Genomic DNA, 20978 nt, shown 5'->3' on the forward strand with positions numbered 1-20978 from the left:
CATGATCCCTTATTCAGGATCGATTGTCTTTGATCTTCTACTTTTTCCCCCACTTTTTTACTTGTGTGGCCTTCTGGTCATTTACATTGGATTCTAATCAAGCATAGACTAAGAGATGAATATGAATAATGATGACATGGGATAAAAATGGAAAAAATCATGAGAAAGTCTGATAGTTCGATAGCTCAAGTAAAACGGGCTATATACACAAACGAAACAACCTACATGAAGAGAGAGAAACAGATATGAAACCGAAACAAGAAACAGACTGATATTTCCGAATTGTAAGATAGATTCTGCAGAGACAAAAAAAAAAAAAAAAAAGCGCAAGACAACATGGCATAACATGATGATATCGAGAAGAGGAAGAAATTTGGCACAGAAAAGAAAAAAGAAGAAAATGGGTATACAATTCAATTTAACACCGTATGATAAGAAACAGAGATGGAAGAGATGGGAGATATTTCTTCCTCGACATAGACACACAAGCAGATAGACACTTACAATTGGAAGACAGGGGGAAAAGAGAAACTGGATCGTAGAGTCCCGAACAACGATTTCAGTACACAGACACATATCATGACACTCGCCTCCCAGGGAGTTTGGAGGTGACAGGTAAGAAAGGGGGAAAAAATAACTCCATCCATATATCAATCACATCACACATTCTTATTTATCCTCTTCGAGAGGATCGTCTCGAGGGGAGAGTCGCCGTCTTCTCGTTACGTTTGTTCTTGCCTCCTTTTGCTGCGGCTTTTTTGGTCTTCGGGGCTGGTGGTGGTGTAGCTTCTTGCTCTTGTTCCTCTTCCTCTTCTGCATTTTCTGATTCCTCATTGTCCTTTGGCTGGTCTTCGTTTTCAGACTCTTTTCCGGGCCCCTCTTGGTCTGAGGGATCCTCCACTTCACTCAGTTCACTGAGTTCGCTCTCTTCGTCTTCTTTCTCCTCCTCTTGTGGTGGTACCTTTTCCTCCCATTCATCCATCTCCATGTCATCTTCATCACTGTCCCGGTCGGCATAACTGACCCTCCTGCTCTTTGTGCCTCTGCTACTACGTCTTCGTGCAGATGCCGACACATCTTCGTCAGCGGCACCTCCATCCGACGACCAACCATCCTCATTCTTCTTCTTTTTCTTAGGTGTCTTGGATGCAGCAGCACCAGAGGAAGACCTCTTCCGGGGACGCGAGGGTGCTTTCCCTTTATCCTTCTTTGCCTTCTTGGTCGTGCTTGCATCCCCATTTGTGCCAAGGGACTCGGGCTTTCTCTTCTTCGCAGCTCCCTGGCCTTGTGAGCCGCCCTTCGATCTCATCGCAGACCGAACAACACGATCCAAGATGTCATCCATGTCATCAGGGAGGAAGTTCTTCTCAGCAACTTCCTGTGCTTCCCGGTGGCTATTCATTTGAGCGAAAATCGAGGCAGACACTCCCATCTTTCCGGGATAGGTCTGAAGAATGTTGGTACCGCCAGCTCCTCCGCCAAACTTGTGCTGCTGGGAGTAAATATCCGCAAATCGGCGGATTGTTGATTGTGCCAGGTCCGAAAGAGTATGAAGACGGGTGGAAACCTCATCGGATTTATTAATGCCGTCTCGTGCCTGCTTGACACGCTGTGCGACATGGAAGATCAATGACAGGTTGTGCTCGTTGGCTACAGCGGTAAGGTAGAAGAGAATATACCGTGCGAAGTCTGCCAGGTCGCCGAGTTTCGTCGACTCATCCAAGTCGTCAGATGGGTAATCGGGGTGGTAGGCAAGGAGAGATAGAAGGCGTGAGAACATCGACTCCAGATATGTCTGGTCGGCCTTGTCCCCAGTAGCTTGACCCTGTTGTGAGAACCATGCTGCGCGAGACCGCAGCCATGTGAGGGTGCTGTCCCTCAGGCTCGCGTTGGGCTCGAATGCAAGCAGGAAAGGAATGGTGTACCAACGCTGGCCCAAATAGGATTTCTGTACAAGTTTCTTTTTGATCTGGTTGATAAAACCACTTCGCACTGCTGCGATTGGGTCCTGAGCTACCAAAGCAATCAAGTTGAAATCACCAGGTGTTAGCAATGGCTCACAGAGCTTGTGGGATGCACAGAGCTTGAGCAGAGATTTTGCAGCCAGGAGCCGCAGCCGCGGCTTCTGTGCAGCTGGCGTGTCTTTCTTCTTTGACAGCTCGCCCTCACCAATCACAAGCTTGTTCAAGGTGCTGAAAACGGGATCAGCGTGGGCCCGGAAGTCAGCCTCATTGTCTGAGCCATCCTTAGCACGGAGACGGTTGACGATGATCTTGAGTGCCCATTCCTTAGCAATGGTCTCTTCATCCGCAGAGTCTGACCATGTGTAATCAGCGTCCGGTTGCGGGGAACGGTTCGTGAGCAGGATTTGGTTTATAGCTATGGATATGATGGCATCGCTCTCTTCATCCGCTTCTCTTGGGCAAAGGAGGCTCAGCTGAGACAGAGCAGCCAACTTGGTGAGGAAGCGGTCAGATCCGTAGGTCCATTTCGAGACGCATTTATGGATCAAATCCTTCGCGTACATCTCCTTTTTATCCGCGGTGGCAATGAGAATCGAGACGGCATGCTTGGCGGCACGAGGCGATGTGCTGTAGAGGGCGTAGTTTGTGAGAGCCTGGAAAAATTTGCGTTCCTTAGGAAGCTTCTCTGGAAGTTTCTTTGCAAATCCAGAGCAAGCCTTCAGGATCTCCTCAGTGCCAGCATCGTTGCCTGTAGCAGCCTTGGGTGCTCTCGATTCCAGATCCTTGCACATCTCCTGGACTTGCGCTTCCAACACTTCCGGGTTCCAGTTGGAGATCTCCCGCAAAATCTCATGAGCGGCGTTTGCCAATCCGCTCTCGCCCGACCTTGAGAGACTCATAATTGCGGGAATGTGACTTCTGTTGAAAATGAGGGAACTGGCACGGTACAGAAGTGGCGTGAGGGTCTCGAGCAAAGGAGTGTTGTTCGCACTTTGAATTCTTCTTGCAAGCTCCTTGATGGCCTTGATCACAGTGCGATAATCACTGGTAGCAGCCATCGCAAAACGAACAAGTTGATAGCCTCGACGATCATGGACCTTGGCGAATTTCCACAAGTCTGCGGATGCGCGCGATGCATCAGGGAAGGTCTTTGCCAAAGTATCAATCACGCGACTGAGTTTGGTCTTAATTTGATCCTCGTTTTCTTCCATCACGCCGCCCTTTTCGCTAGTTAGTACTGTACAAAGTTGTGGGGAAACAAAAGACTCTTTATTCCAATCCAAACTTACATTATAATCCTCACAGGCCTGTAGATAGACAGTCATAATTGTCCTTATAGACAATTGCCGACGCTGCGTCGCGAATAGAACCTTTTTGGCCTTCTCGTCTAGCCCTGCAAGCAAGGTGAGGATTCGACGGACACGGATTTTATCAACGTCTGTTTCATTCTCGGCCTCTGAGCCTTGGATTCCTTGTTTTTGTGATTGACTTGAGCCACTTCGGGACAGCTTGGCTTTGATCGGAGGGTAGCTGAGCGGCAGTAACAGTTCGAAGAGCACGCGATCGATAAGCACGTGGATGTCCGGGTCATTGGTGTAGTAGGCATCGAAGATCTTCGATGGAGCGTCCTTGAGCAGAGAGGTGACCTGCTCATTGTTCTGCTCAATCTCGCCAGCTGCAACAGCCCAAGTCCGAGCCAGAGTCTTCATCGCACGCTCACGTACCAGCGGCTTCCGGTCCTTGACTCGTTCCGCGAGAATGGAGAGGACGGAGTCTGGGGATGAGAAGTCGCCATTGGCCCCCAGTTTGTGGACGACATGAGACAAACCGAAGGAACCGACTGCATCAACAGCTGCCACTCGAACCTTTTCGTCAGCATCTCGAAGCATAGATCCCAAGTTCTTAATAAGGGTCTGCTCCTCGTTGTCACTCAAGCCCGAGCCCCCAGCAGATGTTACGAGAATTCGTCCAATGACAGTCACCCAAGCCGCTCGGACTGAGGCAGACTTGTCTAAACGCCGACTCAGGAAGCTCTCATATGTAGAAGAATGCGCCTGCGAAAATGGTTTCGGGGACAGTGGAGTGAGGAGAATGTTTGGCTGAGGAAGAAGTTGGGAATATTCCGCCAGAGCGACGGGTGGGTAGGCAGCAGGATCCATTTGGGGAGGAGGGGGTGGTCCAGCAACCCCGATACCAGCCGTAAGATCACCAATGGTCTGTGTTGCCAACAGGCGCAAAGGTATCGATTCCGCCGATAATTCCGCTTCCAGCTGGGGAACCACGTTCTGCAATACCTCCGGACAGGCTCTCCAGAGCTCCCGAATTAGCCGGTGAGCCTTGCCCAACTCCTTAAGGTCTTCTCCTTCCTCATCGGAATCGTCTAGGTTGGGTCTCCGGCTCGAAGATTTCGAGCCATTCGCCCCGCTCGAGGTTGCGGAGGCATCGATGATAACATTGTTGAAATACTGACTGATGTGGCTGGTCATCCTCTCCGGGCATGCTTGGCAAATCGCCTTGGCCATGTTGTAAGCGGCAGGGTAGTCCTTCAGAAGTAGGGTGCCTTGTTTGGCATCCACCGGCGCATCCGCCTTCTTGCCTTTCCTGTTAGGTTGCTCGATAATGCGGGGGTCAACTCGTAGGAATTGTGCCACGATAATATCCACGACATCGGGCGCGAGAACGGGCGACTCATCGATGACCGTTACGAGGAGCCGGGTCATGTCGAACTCGACATTTTTAGCCACCTCTTCGCCCGTAGAAGATTTGGAGGAGCCAGAGACGATGTCAAAGCAGCTGGTGAAAAGAGGGATGATCAGAGAGTCCGGATGGTCAAGATCCGTCATAAGCACGACACTCTTCACTTCTGCTAGCGAATTCAAGACGTAAATATGCTGGGCATTGTAGGTGTTGGAAGGGTCTGCCAGAGCGGGGACAATAGAGGATACGATGCACGTAAAGATATCCTATTCTCCAACAGTTAGTTCCGTCATAACCACCATCATCAATTAAGTGAGGTCGAATCTCCATCTCGACGTTGGCAAGCGCACCTTGAGCTGATTACCGGTGAAGGGCGCGTCGGGAGCGCAAAGGCGCAAGACATCCACAATACAACACGTCGCCCAAGCTCTCACGCCCTTATCCTTGTGTGCCAGCAGATGAGCGCTGGCAAGCTCCTGCGAAACCTTGGTGAGAGAATTCGGGTCGATCTCTTCCTGCTCCAACTTGCGAAGCTCCTGCGCGAGGGTCTGCAAGCGTTGCAACAAATCTGCAATGGGAATAGCTGATCGGCCCACGCGCCAGGAAAGCGATTCATTGAATTGAAGGCTGCGAAGGTCTCCGGGCGCCTCTTCGGGCTCCACGACCTCCGTCGCAGTGGAGGGACCTTGACGAGTGCGCGAAGGCATCGTGGACGAAGCGCGGGGAAGCCGAAGGTGAGGGTTGGAACTCAGCACACCATGCGAGGAATCCAATCGAAAAAGACAGGAAAGGAAATGGGAAAAGTATAATATAAAATTTAATGTGAAAAGAAGATGAGACGAGCGAGGGGGAGAGGAGGAGGAGCAAAAGCGAGGAGGGGAAGAGATAGAGAGAGAGCGAGCGAGGCGAGTTGGAGCAATAATCAACGGAACTTGAGCCGTCATGCTATTGACCGCCTCCAACGACCGCACGGGACGCGTCGCAGTAGCGTGTTTTGGCTTTTATTTTATTTTTAACGGCACTATATAGCAGATTAATTTGGGGCTTTGTTTTAATTATAATTATTTGAATAATTTCAATTGAATAGTTCAGTGAGATCATGCAACTATCCATTATCTCATCTATCATGCAGGGATGTACATGGATGATTGCTATCTAAAGTAAACGACAACGCCCAGGGTATGTATGCAGAAGAACTTTTTTGTCCAAGTAAACATTATATCGTAGCGGAATCACGCTGTTTATGATGCTGAAAACAACCGATGAATCGCAGGAAGATGGGGGATATCTATAGGAGAAAGACAATGTGTAGGAAATTAGAACTTGGGCGAGAATTTGCTCATGGCCCGGATCTTGCTGCCGTAGAAGAAGAAGGCAACCGGGATGGGAATCATGGCAACTGTGATGAACCCAAGCAGACTGGATGCCCAGTCCACGCCCAGCTTGTGGTACATCTGGACTGCAAATAGAGGGAATGAACCTCCCAGGCTACTTCGAACCAGGGTGTTGGCAGCGATGGCCGAGTTGGCAAACATCATGTAGCAATCAATGATGTAATTGAGTCCCTGCATGAAAATAACAAGGATACCCATGCCGATAGGGATGCCTGCAATCACCTGCGGCACCCAGGAGATGCTAGGGTCCGAGGTCCAGCCAAACCAGAAGAGGCCGATGGGCAACAGAACAGATGCAATCATCATCGGCACCAGACGCTCCTCAGGCACCACCTTGCCGTGCTTGGCCAGCTTGCGAGCGAAGCGGGTCTTGGTCTGCCAGATAATTAATGCCACACCACAGAACACACCAACCAAGATGCCAACGAACGGTAGCCCGGCGATACCCTCATTGGTCCAGCCTCGAACCTCCTGGAAGGAAACTGGGTAGGCTTCGAAAAAGAGGTACAGAATGCCGTAGACCAGGGCCAGATAGAGGGTGATGAGAAGTAAAATTGGCTCAAGGAACAACATTTGAATCGGACGCAGTAGGTATTTCCAGACAATGTCAGAGGCGGTAGGCCGGTGTTCGTCAAGGAAAGAGTGGTACGCCCAGTTGCGAGTCTCCCGGCGAAGGCGAGCGGCGCGTCGCTGCAGGAGCACAGGGCCATAGGTTTCAGGGACAATGACCAAGGCAATCAGGCCGAAGAACGAAGAAGCGATCAGGGTGATCCAGGCAGTCCATCGCCATCCGAGATACGAATCGGTGATAAATCCACCAACAATAGGACCTGGAACATGTTAGATGAGCCACGATAGAATATTTGAGAAAGTAACGCACCAAGTACTGGACCAACAAAGGTTGCCGCAGAGAACATAGCAATAGCAATAGCACGGTCAACCGGGTCCCAGAAATCAGCCATGGCACCACCGACGACCGCAAGAGGAGAGCAGCCGAAGACTCCCAGCAAGAAACGGCACAGCATAATCGTTTCGATATTCTGTGCAACAGCAACAGGAATTTGGAAAATTGCAAACACAGCGTATCCCGAGAACAAGGGGATCTTGCGTCCATAGAGCTCAGAAAGAGGCGACCATACCAGCGGGCCCAATGCGAAACCGAAAACCACCAGACTAGTCGCGAGAGTCATCACCTCAGTCGAAACACCGAATTCCTTGGAGGTGACCACCGTAGCTGTTGAGAAAACACTACTCGCGAAGGTAATCCACATGGTCATGAAGGACAAAGTCATGGTAACAACCCACTTTCTCCAAACCGGCATGTTCTGAGGGTGCTCGGGGTCGTTTGGCCCATCCCAATCCACCAAATTGGGATCTTTCTCGGGCCCCTTCTCCGGTGTTTCGACATCTTGGTCACCCTTCTCTAGATCCTTGTCCTCGGAGCTGTTAGAGCGAGGTTCATTTTCATCCATGGCATCAATGCCTTCAGAGTTCAGGGCATTTGGTGGAACCTCGGGCGATTTCACTGCAGGCTGGTCCCCAAGACTGATACGAGGCGTAGTAACGTTCGACTCGAATGATGCCGCATTTTGGATTGCGGTACCCATGTTTAAATTGTTGTGTTCACAGTGACGCAACCGAAGATGGCGGGGTTTCTCTTCGGGTAGTGCCGTAATAGGAAACCGATATCAAGCTTCTAAGAGCAGAGCAGAAGTTGTATCTGATTGTGAGGGGGGTAAAATAAAATATGCTTTTATGAGGTCAATGAGCCAGACCCCAGGTGGGATCTAAAAAGCTTTTAAACCCACCAACCTGTTGGATGGGTGGGCCTTCGAGAAGAAGAGATTGAACGGAAATAAAATGGCGGACCGAAGCACATTGACCGACACGGAGACGGAGTTAAGGGACCCATCAGACTCGCAGGCGATTGCAACAGCCTTGCATATCACGTCCAGGGCACAGGGCAGCAATTCTCCACTCTCCGGGTAGAAATCTTAAAAGGTCGCCAGAAACCTAAGGCCGACCCCCGATATGCACGCCGTATGATTAATCACTGATTGATAGAAATGACTCGAACAGACTCTCGGCGGGAACACTAAGGAAGAATTCGAACGAATGGCGCCATCTAAGAGCGAGTCATATCCCCGATCAGATGGCGAATTATTGGCACAGCCAGGAAAGAAGTCGCACATATACAGTCATCAAAAGCGGGCAGAGCAGAGTCTGGCAAAGTTGCAAGGGAAAGAAAGCTTAGCCTATCGCTCCTCGGACATTCCGAAACGCGAGGGGCCGACAGCAGCTGAGCGGGCGATTAATTTTTGGACACTGACACATCGTCCATTATCATTGCTAATAGCGACGGATTCTTAGCACAATTAGCCCCGGGTGACGGACGGAGACCATTCCCCTATTCGAGCTCTTATCCCTAGGTTGACGGTGGATTCCTCTGGCTATCGAAAACGTCGGCATGTAGAGGGCTGAACGAGTCCCGAATTAGAGGGGCAATGTTGCTTCCCAACTTTCCATTTTTAATCTCTGTCACTTTATCTATTATGGTGTTTGGAGTATCTTTGGCAACGATCTTATGTTCTTTCTTTTTTTCTTTTCTTTTTTTTTTTTTTTTCTCTTGCCATGCCGATAACCGAGTCCATTTGGCGGTATTCTGGACTTCGTAAGCCTGCATGTCGACAAGTATCGCATCAGCAGTTTTCAGTCATCAGGACGGGGTACATATGCCACGTGGGTATTGTGTGTTAAAAACTCATTGAAAAGAATCTGGGAAGTCCAGAATGTTATCATTCTCTGAGTTCTGGAGCTCTTTATTGGCTTTTTTCTTTTGATCCACAGTGAGCCCACCAGAATTAGACCAAACCGTGGATGCTGCTGAAGAAACCAAACGGTCACGTGGTATCCGATGGCTAGAAGTAGTATAGCGTGGAATGGCATAGTATCACTGCTTCTTTTCACCACCTGCTCTGTATCTCACTTCAACCCATCTTCCAGCGCGTATCCACCACGGTCGACTGGGTAATAATACGGGGAAAGAATGTGGGAAACGGGAAGGACTGGGGTAGTGGATTCGAGCCTATCAGTGCCGTTCTAGATCCTATTCCACCGTCAACTATATATAAACAGACTGTGTCCATGCAAGAGATGTACAACCTCAAGAGTCTTTACAAACCATTTCCAACGCTCAAGAGGAGCAGGCTGAAAAATCTCCAGCACTGACTATAGATGCATGAGTGGTGACAACACGTAAGCACACATGGGAGCTACTGCTTGCGAGATGCAGTATATGTCGAACGCAAGGCTGCCGGTATTCCAAAACCCATGAGGCTATGAGGTTCTCTTTAGGCTTCACCCGGGTTGATAAACGCGATGAACGACGTATGAGGTGATGTGGAATTATCCGTCCATGCATCTGATATGCAATGTATTATGCAGTGTTACTCTATACCTACTAGTACATGATTATTATTAGGACAACTACACCGTACGTACGCTATCCCTCCCATTTCTTAAGCACTGTTGGTGTTCTGCTATTGAATTAGATTACCTAGTGCAAGAGCATGGAGCCTATTTCAGGTGAGTATTTGATTTCATATAAGCGATATGCAAAGACGATAGATCTATAGAGGGAAAGGTAGACATTGAATATTATAGACCTGCTAAACAAGGACGTTATGAAAACCGCCCATCCAAGAGAATCCATACCCATTCCAAATCACTGGATAACCTGAATCTTCGAGCCAGATCCTGCTGACGAAAAATCAATGCTATGTCAACGCCCGAATGTATGCTTCGCCCTTCAGATCCAAGTAAATCGCTACAAAACGCCGTCAAATGCTATGGTCCGTACTATTATCATGGACTTCGACAAGTACCATCCATATCCCCATCTTTCTTTTGTATCAAGGCCTCGATCGCTCTCTGCACTTCGTCTTTCGCAGACTTCTCCAGATCGGCTCTAGTGCCAGCCCCGAGTGACTCGGCTTCACCCACTTGTTCGTAGAACATTCGGGAAATGTTTCGATTGATCTCCGTGTATTCTTCTTTAGAGACAACTTTTGTACGATAGTAGGGTTTCAGCGCTGTCCCCACCACTTTTTGTATGTCGGATTTCACTGTCGATGATGGCCCAGAACGGCTGGGCGAATTGTCGGCCGACCGCGCGACCATCAACCGGGCTGATGTTCGAGAAATCCGCGGCCGCGAGCGACCTTCCGAGCGGGAGGGCGTATGATCTTTGGCATTTTGAGCAGAGCCTGACGGCGAGACATCGGGTGAAAAAGATGGAGATGAATGGTTGTTAGGAGGCGTCAGTTGGATTGGAGACACAGGCCTGCCCCTGAGATGTGGAGGCGGTGTCGCAGAGGATAAAAGGGGGGATGAGCGATTGGATGGGGCAGGTGATATCGACGGAGACGAGGGACCAGGCGACGTATGTTCAGTCGGGGCATGTGATGCCTGAGCGGAAGGTCCATTTGAAATTGAGGCATCGTCGACCTCTTTCAAAAGCGATTGTAGGAAGCTAGGCTCACTTGAGCTTTCGGCATTGATTCGAGCAGAAGCGTTGACACCAGCAGATCTTGAAGATTCGCCATTTTGCATAGCCAGAGCTGCCAGCTCCTGGGGCCTACGGGTTCGTGGCCGCTTTAGCTTCCGTTCCGGTTCAGAAGGTTCAGGCGATGGAGACATTGTTGGCTCTTTTCGCTTCCTCGCTGCACTTGGGTTGCTTTCAATCTCACGAGCTCGTTCGAAAGCGTTCCATGCCCTCATCTCCTCAAGGGATTCGGGTTCGGGTGTTGGTACCCTAGGTGGACGTGGCCGCGACGGTCGCGGGGCCTCGATATCGAGGAGAGCAGCAGTGTCTCTGAATCGATTGCTGCCTCCCTGCCGCTCCGCAACTTCGAACCGGCGTTGCCAGGCGCGAAACTCTCGTTGATTGGCTTCTTCTCGCCGTTGTTGTTGCCTAGCACGCTCCGCAGCCCTGTCATCATCAAAGGGAAAGTCGAGATCCAGGTTGAGATGATCCCAGACAGACTGCCACACCCGAGCCCAGTGGAGGGAGTTCATTTGATTTCTGTTCTGTTGGCTCCGCTGTTGTGCCCTCGTACGACGGCCTCGTCGGTCCTGAGGTCGCGATGATCTTGCTGATGCATCGGATGAAGCTCCGATAGCACGCTGTGTCTCGCACCGGGCACAATACCAAGACCCTGATGGGATCTCATCCAAACCAAGACAGTAGGTATGCGAAGGAGCATCGCAGCCATCACAAAGGAGGAGTAGCTCTTCATTCTCTGCATCTCCACAGATTGGACAGGGTTGGAACTCGGCAAGATCATCATCTACATACTCTATTATCATCGAGGGATCGACGTCCGGTATTTGGACTCGGTCCTCGACGGAGTATGACGAAAGCACGGGTCCTGTAAAAAGGGGGGAACAACTAGTCAGCATATATTCATGATACGCGTTCGCATCCTAATTTTCCTCTCAAAACAAAAGCTTTATATCAAACGGTGATGAACGTACCTCCAAGTCGCTCAGTGAGCTCAACGACGTTGAAGCTGCGGCGACATATGGGACAGCTGTTGGCTCGTTCTACCCATGGTTTCAAACAGTTATTATGTAGGATATGACCACAGGGGAGCAACTGGGCGATTTGACCTGCATCCTCATCGCCATCCACGCCATCTGCCTTGATCGAAAGATCGTTCGACTTGCCATCACCATCCAGGTCAGGTCTTGGCACGGGCTCGGCGGAGGCGGCAAGAGGATCGCTGGCGCTTTCGCCAAGGTCTCCTAAACACACGATACAAGTGTCGGACATGAACAAAGGAAGATGTGCCAGAATTGTCTGCAGAAGAACTGTGAGAAGGCATGAAGAGCAGCTGGCAGAGAGGAGTGGAAGAGTAGAAGAAGGAGAAGGAGAGAGCAAGTTGAGCAGGCCGAGCGAGTGTGGGGAGGCTTTAAGGTGGACCTAAAGTCCGGTCTAACGCAAAACAGTCATGGGTGGAAACGTGACCTGCCGTACGCGAGGACGAATCAGCGGCCAGCAAATCCGTAATTCTGACCTACGGCGACGATAAAGCCATGGCGGTGACAAAGCCGAGGAGAATGCCATGCCCTTGCAGCTGGACAGAATGGACATGCCCCTCTTCGGCCATGAGATTGCCTGTGCGACAGCAGGCACTTGGGTTTCTAGGGGAAAATGGGGGGAAACGGGGCTGGAAACCGGACACAAGAGAACACAAAGCGTGTGGTCATCGTCCACCTAAGACATTGACGCAGCTGCTAGGCAGGGAATCGAGACTACAGACTACGTTATTGACACTTTGCAGGAGAACCATTTCGATAGCAATGACAAGAGCGCGTCGCAATCTATCAGAATTTTATCCAGCCGTGCCAGTACTTGATCTGATGATCGCGCTGTCTGATCACCTCGAGCTGCTCCATCTTACAAAGGCAATCTGCAGCTGACGACAGCCCGCTTCTTCAAATTGTTATGCCATGCCAGGATGGCATTGGCTTAAACTGTCATATGCACGCCGTAAGCCCGCCCCCTTTTGGCCTTTCGAGGTAACTCGTTGAACCAAAGGTGTCTGCGGTTTCAACTAAAGAAGCAGTATCCTCGCGCCTGTAATTGAGCATCACATGACATCCTTTATAAAAAGCGCCTTCACTAGCAGCCCTCTTGTAATACTCCTTCAGGGGCAGACTTGTTCTTTTGAACATTATAGTTGATTTTTATGGGTTGGAGGCTTGCTCTAAATGACTGACGAGAAACTTGACTGTCAACAGCCTCATGAATAGCATCAATATCTGCCATTGTTTCGGAGTCTCTCATGCTAAATATCAACCGAGAGCTCGAGTCGATGTCATAGTAATTCGTAACCGTCATCATTAACGCACGTGGCCCACGATCGAATTTTTGGCTATTTGAAAGGAGCGATACGGAGTAAAATGAAAGAAATTTGGTCCCAAGAGGGTTTGAAAAAATCACTTCATTGACTGTAAAATAGGTTCTCGCAATTTATTCAGCGTGCAAAACAGAGTGTGCGGCTATATCAGAAGAGATGAGGGGGTATCGATATTCTTTTCTTCAGAGTGAAACATATGAAGATAAGCAGCATTAACTCTAGGAAATGGGATCCGGACGGCGATGATACTACCATCGATGATTAAGTACCTGGTATATTTCATGATGCGCCTTTACCAGGTCACGCCCGCTGATGTCATTCTTTAAAAATCGAATTATTCTACTGAGAGGGGTTACGGCCTTCTGGTCCCTGGATCATATTTGATATGATTTTTGGATATCGACCAAAGGGAATTTCGGGTTTGGGGGTAGGATATCAGGTCTTGTGATTCAACAGTGTGGATGGCCAGAGGCGTACGATGTGTCCCATGGTGATTTAAGAACTACCCTGGAAGACACGATCACGGATAACTTTTCAGTGTACCTTCGCAGATAGTACCCGTATAGAAGGAGTCGATGAATCAGGGAAAACGCGAATCGCAGAATGAACGGAAACCCGAAATTAGGAATTGAACTTGTTTCTATTTGTTTGAAATTTGATCGACGATGTAATTCGAAACATCGATATCGATGAGCGTTATTCGTAACGAGAATGCGCTTTATTCATGCTAACTCCACAAATCTCGAGACTCATTTTTTTAATTCCGGAACATAAAGAAAAAAGGAAACCCCATCCCACACTTAAACCTCAGCGATTTCACGGAGACGACGGATGGTCGAGCGGGTGGCAGCGGCAGCGGGGGTGCTGTAACACATGTGCATCAGTAAACTGTTCATCTTTCCCGTTCCTTCTGTCTCATCTGGTTTGATCCAAATGCATCCCTGGCTGCAACGGGAGAATATTCATTAGGCGTTCGACTTACGAGACGGTGTAAGCACCACCAGCAACGGTCTTGTGGCAACCCTTGCACTCCCAGATACCGACAGAGTGACGCTTGACGGTGTTCTTGCCGCAGAAGGTGCAGACATAACGGGCGTGCTGAGTGATTTCCATCTTCTTCACCTGCTTACGCAGGGAGGCACCGTATCTGTTGAACCATCGAGTCAATAAACCGTTCGATGCCTGGCAAGTTCGCTTTTTCGATTCTCAATTTCGTCGTTTGCGCTCATTCGACCACGGACGGCAAAATCGATTTCTTCAAGCTGGATTCGACGTAGAAGGGCCTGAGCCTACCTGGTACCATATTTACCCGTGATTCCGACCTCTAGAATTTCATGTTAGTTTCTCGCTGGCTATATACACAGCTGGTTCCTTCATCATGAGGGACTTACTCTTGGTGCGCTTCGTCATCTTGTCTCGTGTGCGGCGGTTGAGGAAGATGGAGTTCAGTAAGTCGAAATCGAGGCTGCGGCTTTCTTGTGAGGGCGATTGTGGGTGGGCTCGCTTAGGGCTCGAACTCTTGGCGGTCACGTGTGACCCACTAACGCTTTGCTTTTTTGTATATCGCAGTCAATATCAACGCATTTTTGTATCACATTATGTGGTATGGAGTGTTTATATGGTAACTGAATGATGTGGACTAATTTATATTATGCTAATAGTGATATTCTAATTTTCCGTATCTCCATCCGTGCAGGAACACCCTCAATGCAAACGCACAGAATGACATCATACACAATAAATTGACCATTTCCAAACAGAACAAACAGTCAAAGATTCTTCAAGATTCTTAAGATGTCATCCAACCATCTCACTCGCGCAGAATCAATTGACGATTGATCATCGATGCTCTCTCACATGTAACCCAGATTTCCCTTGCTTCATGGCGTACAGGTCACATGACTTCCTGGATAGGTCCCTTCCCCTTTCCGGTTAGCCACGGCCGAGGTCTTCTTGATGCCAATCGATCCCCCCATGTGTTCCTCTTGTAGCAACGGGCTTTCCATCCATATAACTTCAAGAACATACAATTTGACTGGACTTTAGGTGTATTCCCTTGTCTCAATCCTTCATAGTAGTGGCTTTGTCATTCTCAATCGACGTACACTGCCAATACTAGTACGCAGCTAGCTCTCTATCACAAGATTCCTATTCATCATGGCATCCAACCGAGAATTCGACATCGTCCTCCTAGGCCCTACTGGCTACACTGGTAAACTCTGCGCAGAGCACATTGTCAAGTCTCTCACGACGAATCTGAAATGGGCTTTGGCGGGTCGTTCTTTGCAAAAGGTTGAGGGAGTTGCAAAGGAGCTCAAGGCTTTGAACCCTGACCGCTCAGAACCAGGTACATCGTCTTTAGAATCTTTGGTTTTTCAAGGGGGGAACATTTTGTTAACCTTCAAATAGAAATACTGGCCGTTCAACTCACGGCAGAGGAATTGGGCCCTCTGGCTCAGAAGACCAAGCTCATCATTAACTGCATTGGCCCGTACCATTTGTACTCGACCCCAGTGGTTGAGGCATGCGCCAAAAACGGAACCCATTATGTCGATGCGTAAGTGATCAGACGTATTTGAACTTGTCCGTGGCAATGTCACTGACTGAACGTCTGAACTAGTACTGGAGAGACCCCTTGGGTCAAGTCGATTATCGAAAAGTACCATGAAACCGCCAAATCAAACGGTGCCATTGTATGTCAACCATGAACCAAGGATTCAATATTGGGCAATACCTAATTAGAGCATAGTTGATCCCGTCTGTTGGTGTTGAGAGCGCCCCTGCGGACATATTGACCTGGTCCGTTGTGAAGCGAGTTCGTGAGGACCTTTCTACCCATACGAAAGAAGTAACCTGCGCTATTGAGGAGATGAAGTATGTTCAACCACCAAGGTTATCTTTTGAGGTACTAGTAACCTACTAACACTATTTCCAGGACCTCCGGAGCTAGCGGTGGTACTCTCAATACCATTCTGACCATATTTGATTCCCTTTCGTTCTCTGACCTGATTAAGTGGGCCAATCCTTTTGACCTTGCTGCCGGCCCACCACCGAAGAACCTGCCTAGCGAACCAATTCTTGCAAAGCTATCAGGAGTCCGGTCTGTTCGGGACCTCGGTACTCTTACAACCTCCCCGTCCGGGCTTGCCGACATTACTATCGTGCACCGTAGCAGCACATTGATGCCTGAGTTCTATGGACCGCAATTCTTTTTCAGACAATTCATCCATGTGAGGAACGCATTCATTGGTGTTCTGTTCCACATCGGCTTTTTGATCGGCCTGGGTCTTCTCATCATACCCCCAGTCCGGACACTGTTGAGAAGATATATCTATGCTCCAGGCAATGGACCCCGGATGGAGGATTCAGTCAACGACCTGGTCGAGTACCGCGCCATAGCAACGGCTGACCAGAATGTTCCCGCACCCAAGCGCGTGTTTGGAAAGTTGAAATACCACGGAACCATGTATGTCTTTACCGGACTGTTGCTGGCGGAGGCAGCAATGGTGATCTTGGAAAATGAGGAGAAGGTGAAGAAGGTTTCCCGCAGCGGTATTGTGACTCCGGCGACATTGGGACAGGAGTTTGTCGATCGTCTGGACAAGGTTGGGTGCCAGATTGAGACCAAGGTGTTCGAATACTGAAGGATTGACGCATAATGATCTACTTTTCCTGTTTCATTTGCAAAGCTTACAGCACTGACGGATGAAAAATTCCCGTTTTATTGATTTACAAATTATGTATCTTAATTTCCAGCTGGTGTACTAATTTTGCGATTGTTACCAGTCACTATTCATCTGAACCAGAATTATAAGACAAAGAATGATTCCCGAAATCCCCAAGATTGAACCCCAAAACCCATGTAAATATACAGTCTTTAAAACACGCAAAGATAAAACAACGGCACAATAAAAAAATTGCTAAGCAAATGTATAATATACCTTTTATGACCATCTTACAATTTGAAGGCTCTTGGATCCGCAAAGACCACCTCCTCCAACCACCACGCAATAATTTCATTTATTTCTTCTGGCTTTTCCCACAGTGCCCAGTGCGATGTGTTGACTTGTTGGAATGTCAAATGGGGGATGGTCCTAGTCATTCCTTTGCCCAGGTGTGCTGGGAGGGCTGTGTCTTTGAGGGCTTGGATGAAGAGGACGGGGGCCGTCATGCGCCGATTAAGGATGGAGAGCTCGTCTTTATAGTTGATTTCACGGGTTCGATACCAATTTACTATTACCTTTAGTGTACGCGTAGGATAAGATAGGTAGATGATGATGGACATACATGGACCATGAATCCCGTGTCGAGAGAATTCTTTTGCATAATAGTCAAGTTCCTACGACATGTTAGTAAGTATAATTATACCTGAAGAACAAAAGAGTAGAGCAAACCTCATCACTCAATAACCTCGATGGCTGCAATCGAGGCAGATTGTCGAGGACGACCCCATACTCAGCATAGAACGCCACGTCTTTCTCCTCGGTTTTGCCGCCATACATTGCGGAGAGAAATCTCTTAATATCATCTTCTGTTTGAATGGCCTTTTCCAGATCACCACTCTGGAACTGCAACTGGTAGGCGAAATGAGGGGCGATGGTTTCGACGAATTCGTTGAGAGGAATGTATTTCCTTGTTGGAGCGGTGAAAGGCACACAGACGGTGAAGACGTGGCTGACTAGATCCGGATGCCAGAGGGCAACTCGATAGGCGAGGGCAGCACCCCTTGGATGTGATGATTAGATTCAGACTGAGATACCTTGGTGCAGAGGAGGGAGGAAGGATAGTACCAGTCGTGTCCTCCGACGATGATTTTGGACAGACCCAGCTGAGATGCAAGCTCTTTGATATCATCTGCACAGCTTTTGTGGGAGTAATGTGCGGCTTCTTCTGGAGCATCCTGTGTAGCATGTCAGTTATGCACTCCATCTATCTAGCCTGCATGAGGCATCAGTCACTGACCGTCTTTCCGTATCCTAGACAATCGGGCGCAATAACCCGGAGTCCCTTGTTGAGCAACATGGGGATCTGATATCGCCACCCCATAGACAAGTCGGGGAATCCATGAATCTGCTGACTGGTGAGTGGATTGCGTCTATGCGTTTTTTGCAATGGTTGAAACAAACCAGAAAGATAGTCGCTCTATATTGGCCCGATTCGGGTTGACTGTAGAGATAGCCTGTCCATTCGATGTTTAGCACTCATTCCTCATAATTCGGCCATAAATACTCGAGCCACAGGCTGCAGGTGCATACCATATTCTTTGCCGTTGAGATCTGCAGTTCGATGTTGGATCCTCGGATCCCCGGAGACGTTGATCTTATCCACGGGCATGATTGTGATGGATAGAGGAGACAGGTCAAAAACTGTATCGTGAAGATGAACGGTAGACCGAGCAGCGTCAACAAAAACCGGATCACCCTGTATACCGACTTTCCTCGATGTCCAGCTTCCTTATTTATAGCATCCAGAATGCTTGGAGCACCCCCGCCAGCTGTCGTATCACGTGAAGCCGAAGCTATGCCGTACAGACAACAGGCGACAGAGAAGAATCGCAATTAATTGAGGGTTAAATACAGGTTTTACAGCTCATGGTATCATGTAGCCGTGCTAATCCAGTGGGGTTATAGGGATTTGCTGCAACTACCAAGGCAGAAGGCCCAAGATCTCTTCAACATACATGAAATGCGCTGTCATTTCTGCCGGCGAAATGCCTCGGCAATCATCGTTCCTATCATCGACATACGTGCTCCATACTATCCCGGTCTCCATTATCGAATAATAACATAACATCAGAAGAAAAAAAAAGCAATTATCCCATCCTTAATAAATAACTGTATCTTCTTGGTCCTCCACAACCTCGCCGCCGTCATCTTCGGCCGCTCGATGGGCATCGGGTTGGTCATTAACAGGAGCAGCATCTTGACGGTCAGCAGTTCCATCAGTCCCCGCTATTATTTCATGACCCTTGTCATGGTCAGTTTCAGCATTTGTCGTCCCCGCTGCATCATTTGCTGTCTCCTCTTTGGGCTCCTTGGGCTCCTTGTCAGGCAACGGGGCTGGGTCTTGTTCTGCGACGACTTCCGACTGCGTTCTCTCTTTCTGCTCTTTACTTTCCTCCTCTGTAGGGGATGGATGACGTTCTTCGAAATCGGCAGTTTCTCGCGCGACTGTAGCTTCTGCCTCATCGATTTGATCTTGTATCACGTCCTCATCTCTATGGGTTAATTGCCATGGTTTGTAGTACTAAAATGCAACCAACAATGTGAGTAAAAATCCCTCCAAGGTGAGTCGGACCTAGAACATACCAGCACTGGCTTCGTCTTGGTCTTGAGAAAGTGGGCCATGGCGACCAGATTCGAGTGACGAGTGCGCATCTGTAATGGGCAACTTGTCAGTAACCCAATCCCAACAACCTGCCAACTGCATCGGAAAGAACATACCGATTCTTCTTCGTAGAGTCTTTGGTCCTTTTTCCGAGTGGCCACCCGCTCATCTCGCCTCTTTTTCTTCAACTCGCCATACTCTTCATCCTGCAACTTCAATTTATCCTGTTGCCGCCGTTCGATATCCGCGCGTCGTCTCTGAGCAGCCGAGTTCGAGCCCTGCGAGAGCGTTCCCAGCAAACCCCCGAATAATCGCTGTCCCCGTTTGCGTTCTTCCTCACGCCCACGAACCGGTCTTCGCTCTACTTTTCGTTCTTCCGGGGCGGGAGAAGATGGTCTGCGGTCTTGAGGGGATTGAGGGCGTTCGTCTTCATGGTGCGAACTGAGGCGGCGGCGTTTGCTATCAGCATCCGTGGTGGAGGACTTGCGCCGTTTGAGACCGGCTTCTGGTGATGGGATCAAGGTTTCTTGATCGGGCAATGCGACTGCAGATGCGAGGCTATCACCGGGGGTTTGTATGGTTAGCTAGCTATTCGACCGAGTTCAAAGAAGCTCCGTAGCTTAGACCTACCCTTCCGCCATATTGTCGATTCGGTAGGAGTGGCCACAGGACACAATCCAGACAATAGAAATAATAAAAGGAATAGACCTTTATAGCAAATTCAGAAAACAGAAAACAAAATACCCAGAAAAAGCCAGGCGTTGTCTGATTGAATGTCCCTCACTCTTTGGTCTCCAACAACAATCGGCGAGACTCCAACGTTCCGCGCACGGACCATTTGCCCGATCTGGTTTCTTTCTTCCAGCGTCTTCGATCGTTTCTTCTTCACCACCAACAGTCCAGTGTCCAAGACAAGGACAACCAATACATTTGTCTTCTCTGCTGCTTTTGAAGCCTTTGGATCGCTAGTACCGCTACCTTATTCTCGATTTATCCTTCTACAATTCCACACACCCCCGTCTCCAACCACAACTCGCAGCCATGTCTCGCCATCACCCCGATCTTGTCATGTGCCGCAAGCAACCTGGCATCTCCATCGGTCGTCTTTGCGATAAATGCGACGGCAAGTGCCCCGTGTGCGACTCGTACGTGCGCCCGACTACCCTGGTCCGAATCTGCGACGAGTGTTCGTTCGGAAACTACCAGAACAAGTGCATCGTCTGCGGTGGCGAGGGCATCAGTGACGCGTTCTACTGTTTCGAATGTACGCGACTGGAGAAGGATCGAGATGGGTGTCCGAAGATTATAAACCTGGGAAGTTCGAGGACGGATTTATTCTACCAAAAGAAGAGTTTTCGGAATCATTGACGCCTTTAATATTCCATACCCCTCCATTTCGGCTGCGGCTCCATCCAGGCCGCTTTTTTTGCTTGCGTTTCGAGGGCTGTTCGATTTGGGTCTGCATAGCGAGAACGACTGCATATTCTCTGTCTACGTTGTTTTAGTCCGGCTAGCTAGAGCATTCTGCCAATAACTGGTTTCTTCGCCGGGAATTCTTTCAATGAACAACTCAAAGCTACAAGAGAAATGATCATGGTGGGAGAACGTTCAATTACGCACGTCCCAGACTATCTATGGCATAACACGCGAGGGTGATCGCAAACTATTCATCG

General features: G+C 49.1%; 7 protein-coding genes across 7 annotated transcripts; 2 read left to right on the forward strand and 5 right to left on the reverse strand.

Moving 5' to 3' along the window:
- Nucleotides 1-302: 302 nt before the first annotated feature.
- On the reverse strand, nt 303-5549 carry ASPWEDRAFT_153661 (sister chromatid cohesion factor PDS5). Its single transcript, XM_040829647.1, has 3 exons — nt 5012-5549; nt 3254-4927; nt 303-3184 (listed from the first exon to the last, which is right to left on the reverse strand). Exons 1-3 carry the CDS (start codon nt 5366-5368, stop codon nt 674-676), a joined length of 4542 nt encoding a protein of 1513 aa, XP_040691294.1. The 5' UTR covers nt 5369-5549; the 3' UTR covers nt 303-673.
- A 428-nt stretch (nt 5550-5977) lies between these two features.
- Nucleotides 5978-7527, reverse strand: ASPWEDRAFT_107978 (MFS transporter; the record flags this gene model as incomplete). Its single annotated transcript, XM_040827933.1, has 2 exons — nt 5978-6885; nt 6936-7527. The coding sequence occupies 2 exons, from the start codon at nt 7525-7527 to the stop codon at nt 5978-5980; spliced, it is 1500 nt and encodes a 499-aa protein (XP_040691295.1).
- Nucleotides 7528-9642: 2115 nt separating this feature from the next.
- On the reverse strand, nt 9643-14497 carry ASPWEDRAFT_59076 (uncharacterized protein). The gene is made up of 6 exons (XM_040838431.1): nt 14370-14497; nt 14272-14302; nt 13961-14125; nt 12778-12782; nt 11591-11860; nt 9643-11484 (listed from the first exon to the last, which is right to left on the reverse strand). Exons 1-6 carry the CDS (start codon nt 14386-14388, stop codon nt 9920-9922), a joined length of 2055 nt encoding a protein of 684 aa, XP_040691296.1. The 5' UTR covers nt 14389-14497; the 3' UTR covers nt 9643-9919.
- Nucleotides 14498-15135: 638 nt separating this feature from the next.
- Nucleotides 15136-16622, forward strand: ASPWEDRAFT_26988 (uncharacterized protein; the record flags this gene model as incomplete). Its single annotated transcript, XM_040832932.1, has 5 exons — nt 15136-15325; nt 15388-15535; nt 15599-15671; nt 15728-15852; nt 15914-16622. 5 exons carry the CDS (start codon nt 15136-15138, stop codon nt 16620-16622), a joined length of 1245 nt encoding a protein of 414 aa, XP_040691297.1.
- A 155-nt stretch (nt 16623-16777) lies between these two features.
- On the reverse strand, nt 16778-18805 carry ASPWEDRAFT_461745 (alpha/beta fold hydrolase). Its single transcript, XM_040836712.1, has 7 exons — nt 18234-18805; nt 18105-18157; nt 17941-18048; nt 17769-17878; nt 17373-17703; nt 17266-17317; nt 16778-17211 (listed from the first exon to the last, which is right to left on the reverse strand). Exons 1-7 carry the CDS (start codon nt 18310-18312, stop codon nt 16934-16936), a joined length of 1011 nt encoding a protein of 336 aa, XP_040691298.1. The 5' UTR covers nt 18313-18805; the 3' UTR covers nt 16778-16933.
- On the reverse strand, nt 18802-19946 carry ASPWEDRAFT_171092 (pinin family protein; the record flags this gene model as incomplete). Its single annotated transcript, XM_040830722.1, has 4 exons — nt 18802-19224; nt 19287-19355; nt 19422-19863; nt 19936-19946. 4 exons carry the CDS (start codon nt 19944-19946, stop codon nt 18802-18804), a joined length of 945 nt encoding a protein of 314 aa, XP_040691299.1.
- Nucleotides 19947-20346: 400 nt separating this feature from the next.
- On the forward strand, nt 20347-20673 carry ASPWEDRAFT_106671 (PHF5 family protein; the record flags this gene model as incomplete). The annotated part of the gene is made up of 1 exon (XM_040827826.1): nt 20347-20673. One exon carries the CDS (start codon nt 20347-20349, stop codon nt 20671-20673), a length of 327 nt encoding a protein of 108 aa, XP_040691300.1.
- Nucleotides 20674-20978: the final 305 nt, after the last annotated feature.

The sequence above is a fragment of the Aspergillus wentii genome (assembly GCF_001890725.1).
Source record: "Aspergillus wentii DTO 134E9 unplaced genomic scaffold ASPWEscaffold_3, whole genome shotgun sequence".
Taxonomy (NCBI): Eukaryota; Fungi; Ascomycota; class Eurotiomycetes; order Eurotiales; family Aspergillaceae; genus Aspergillus; species Aspergillus wentii.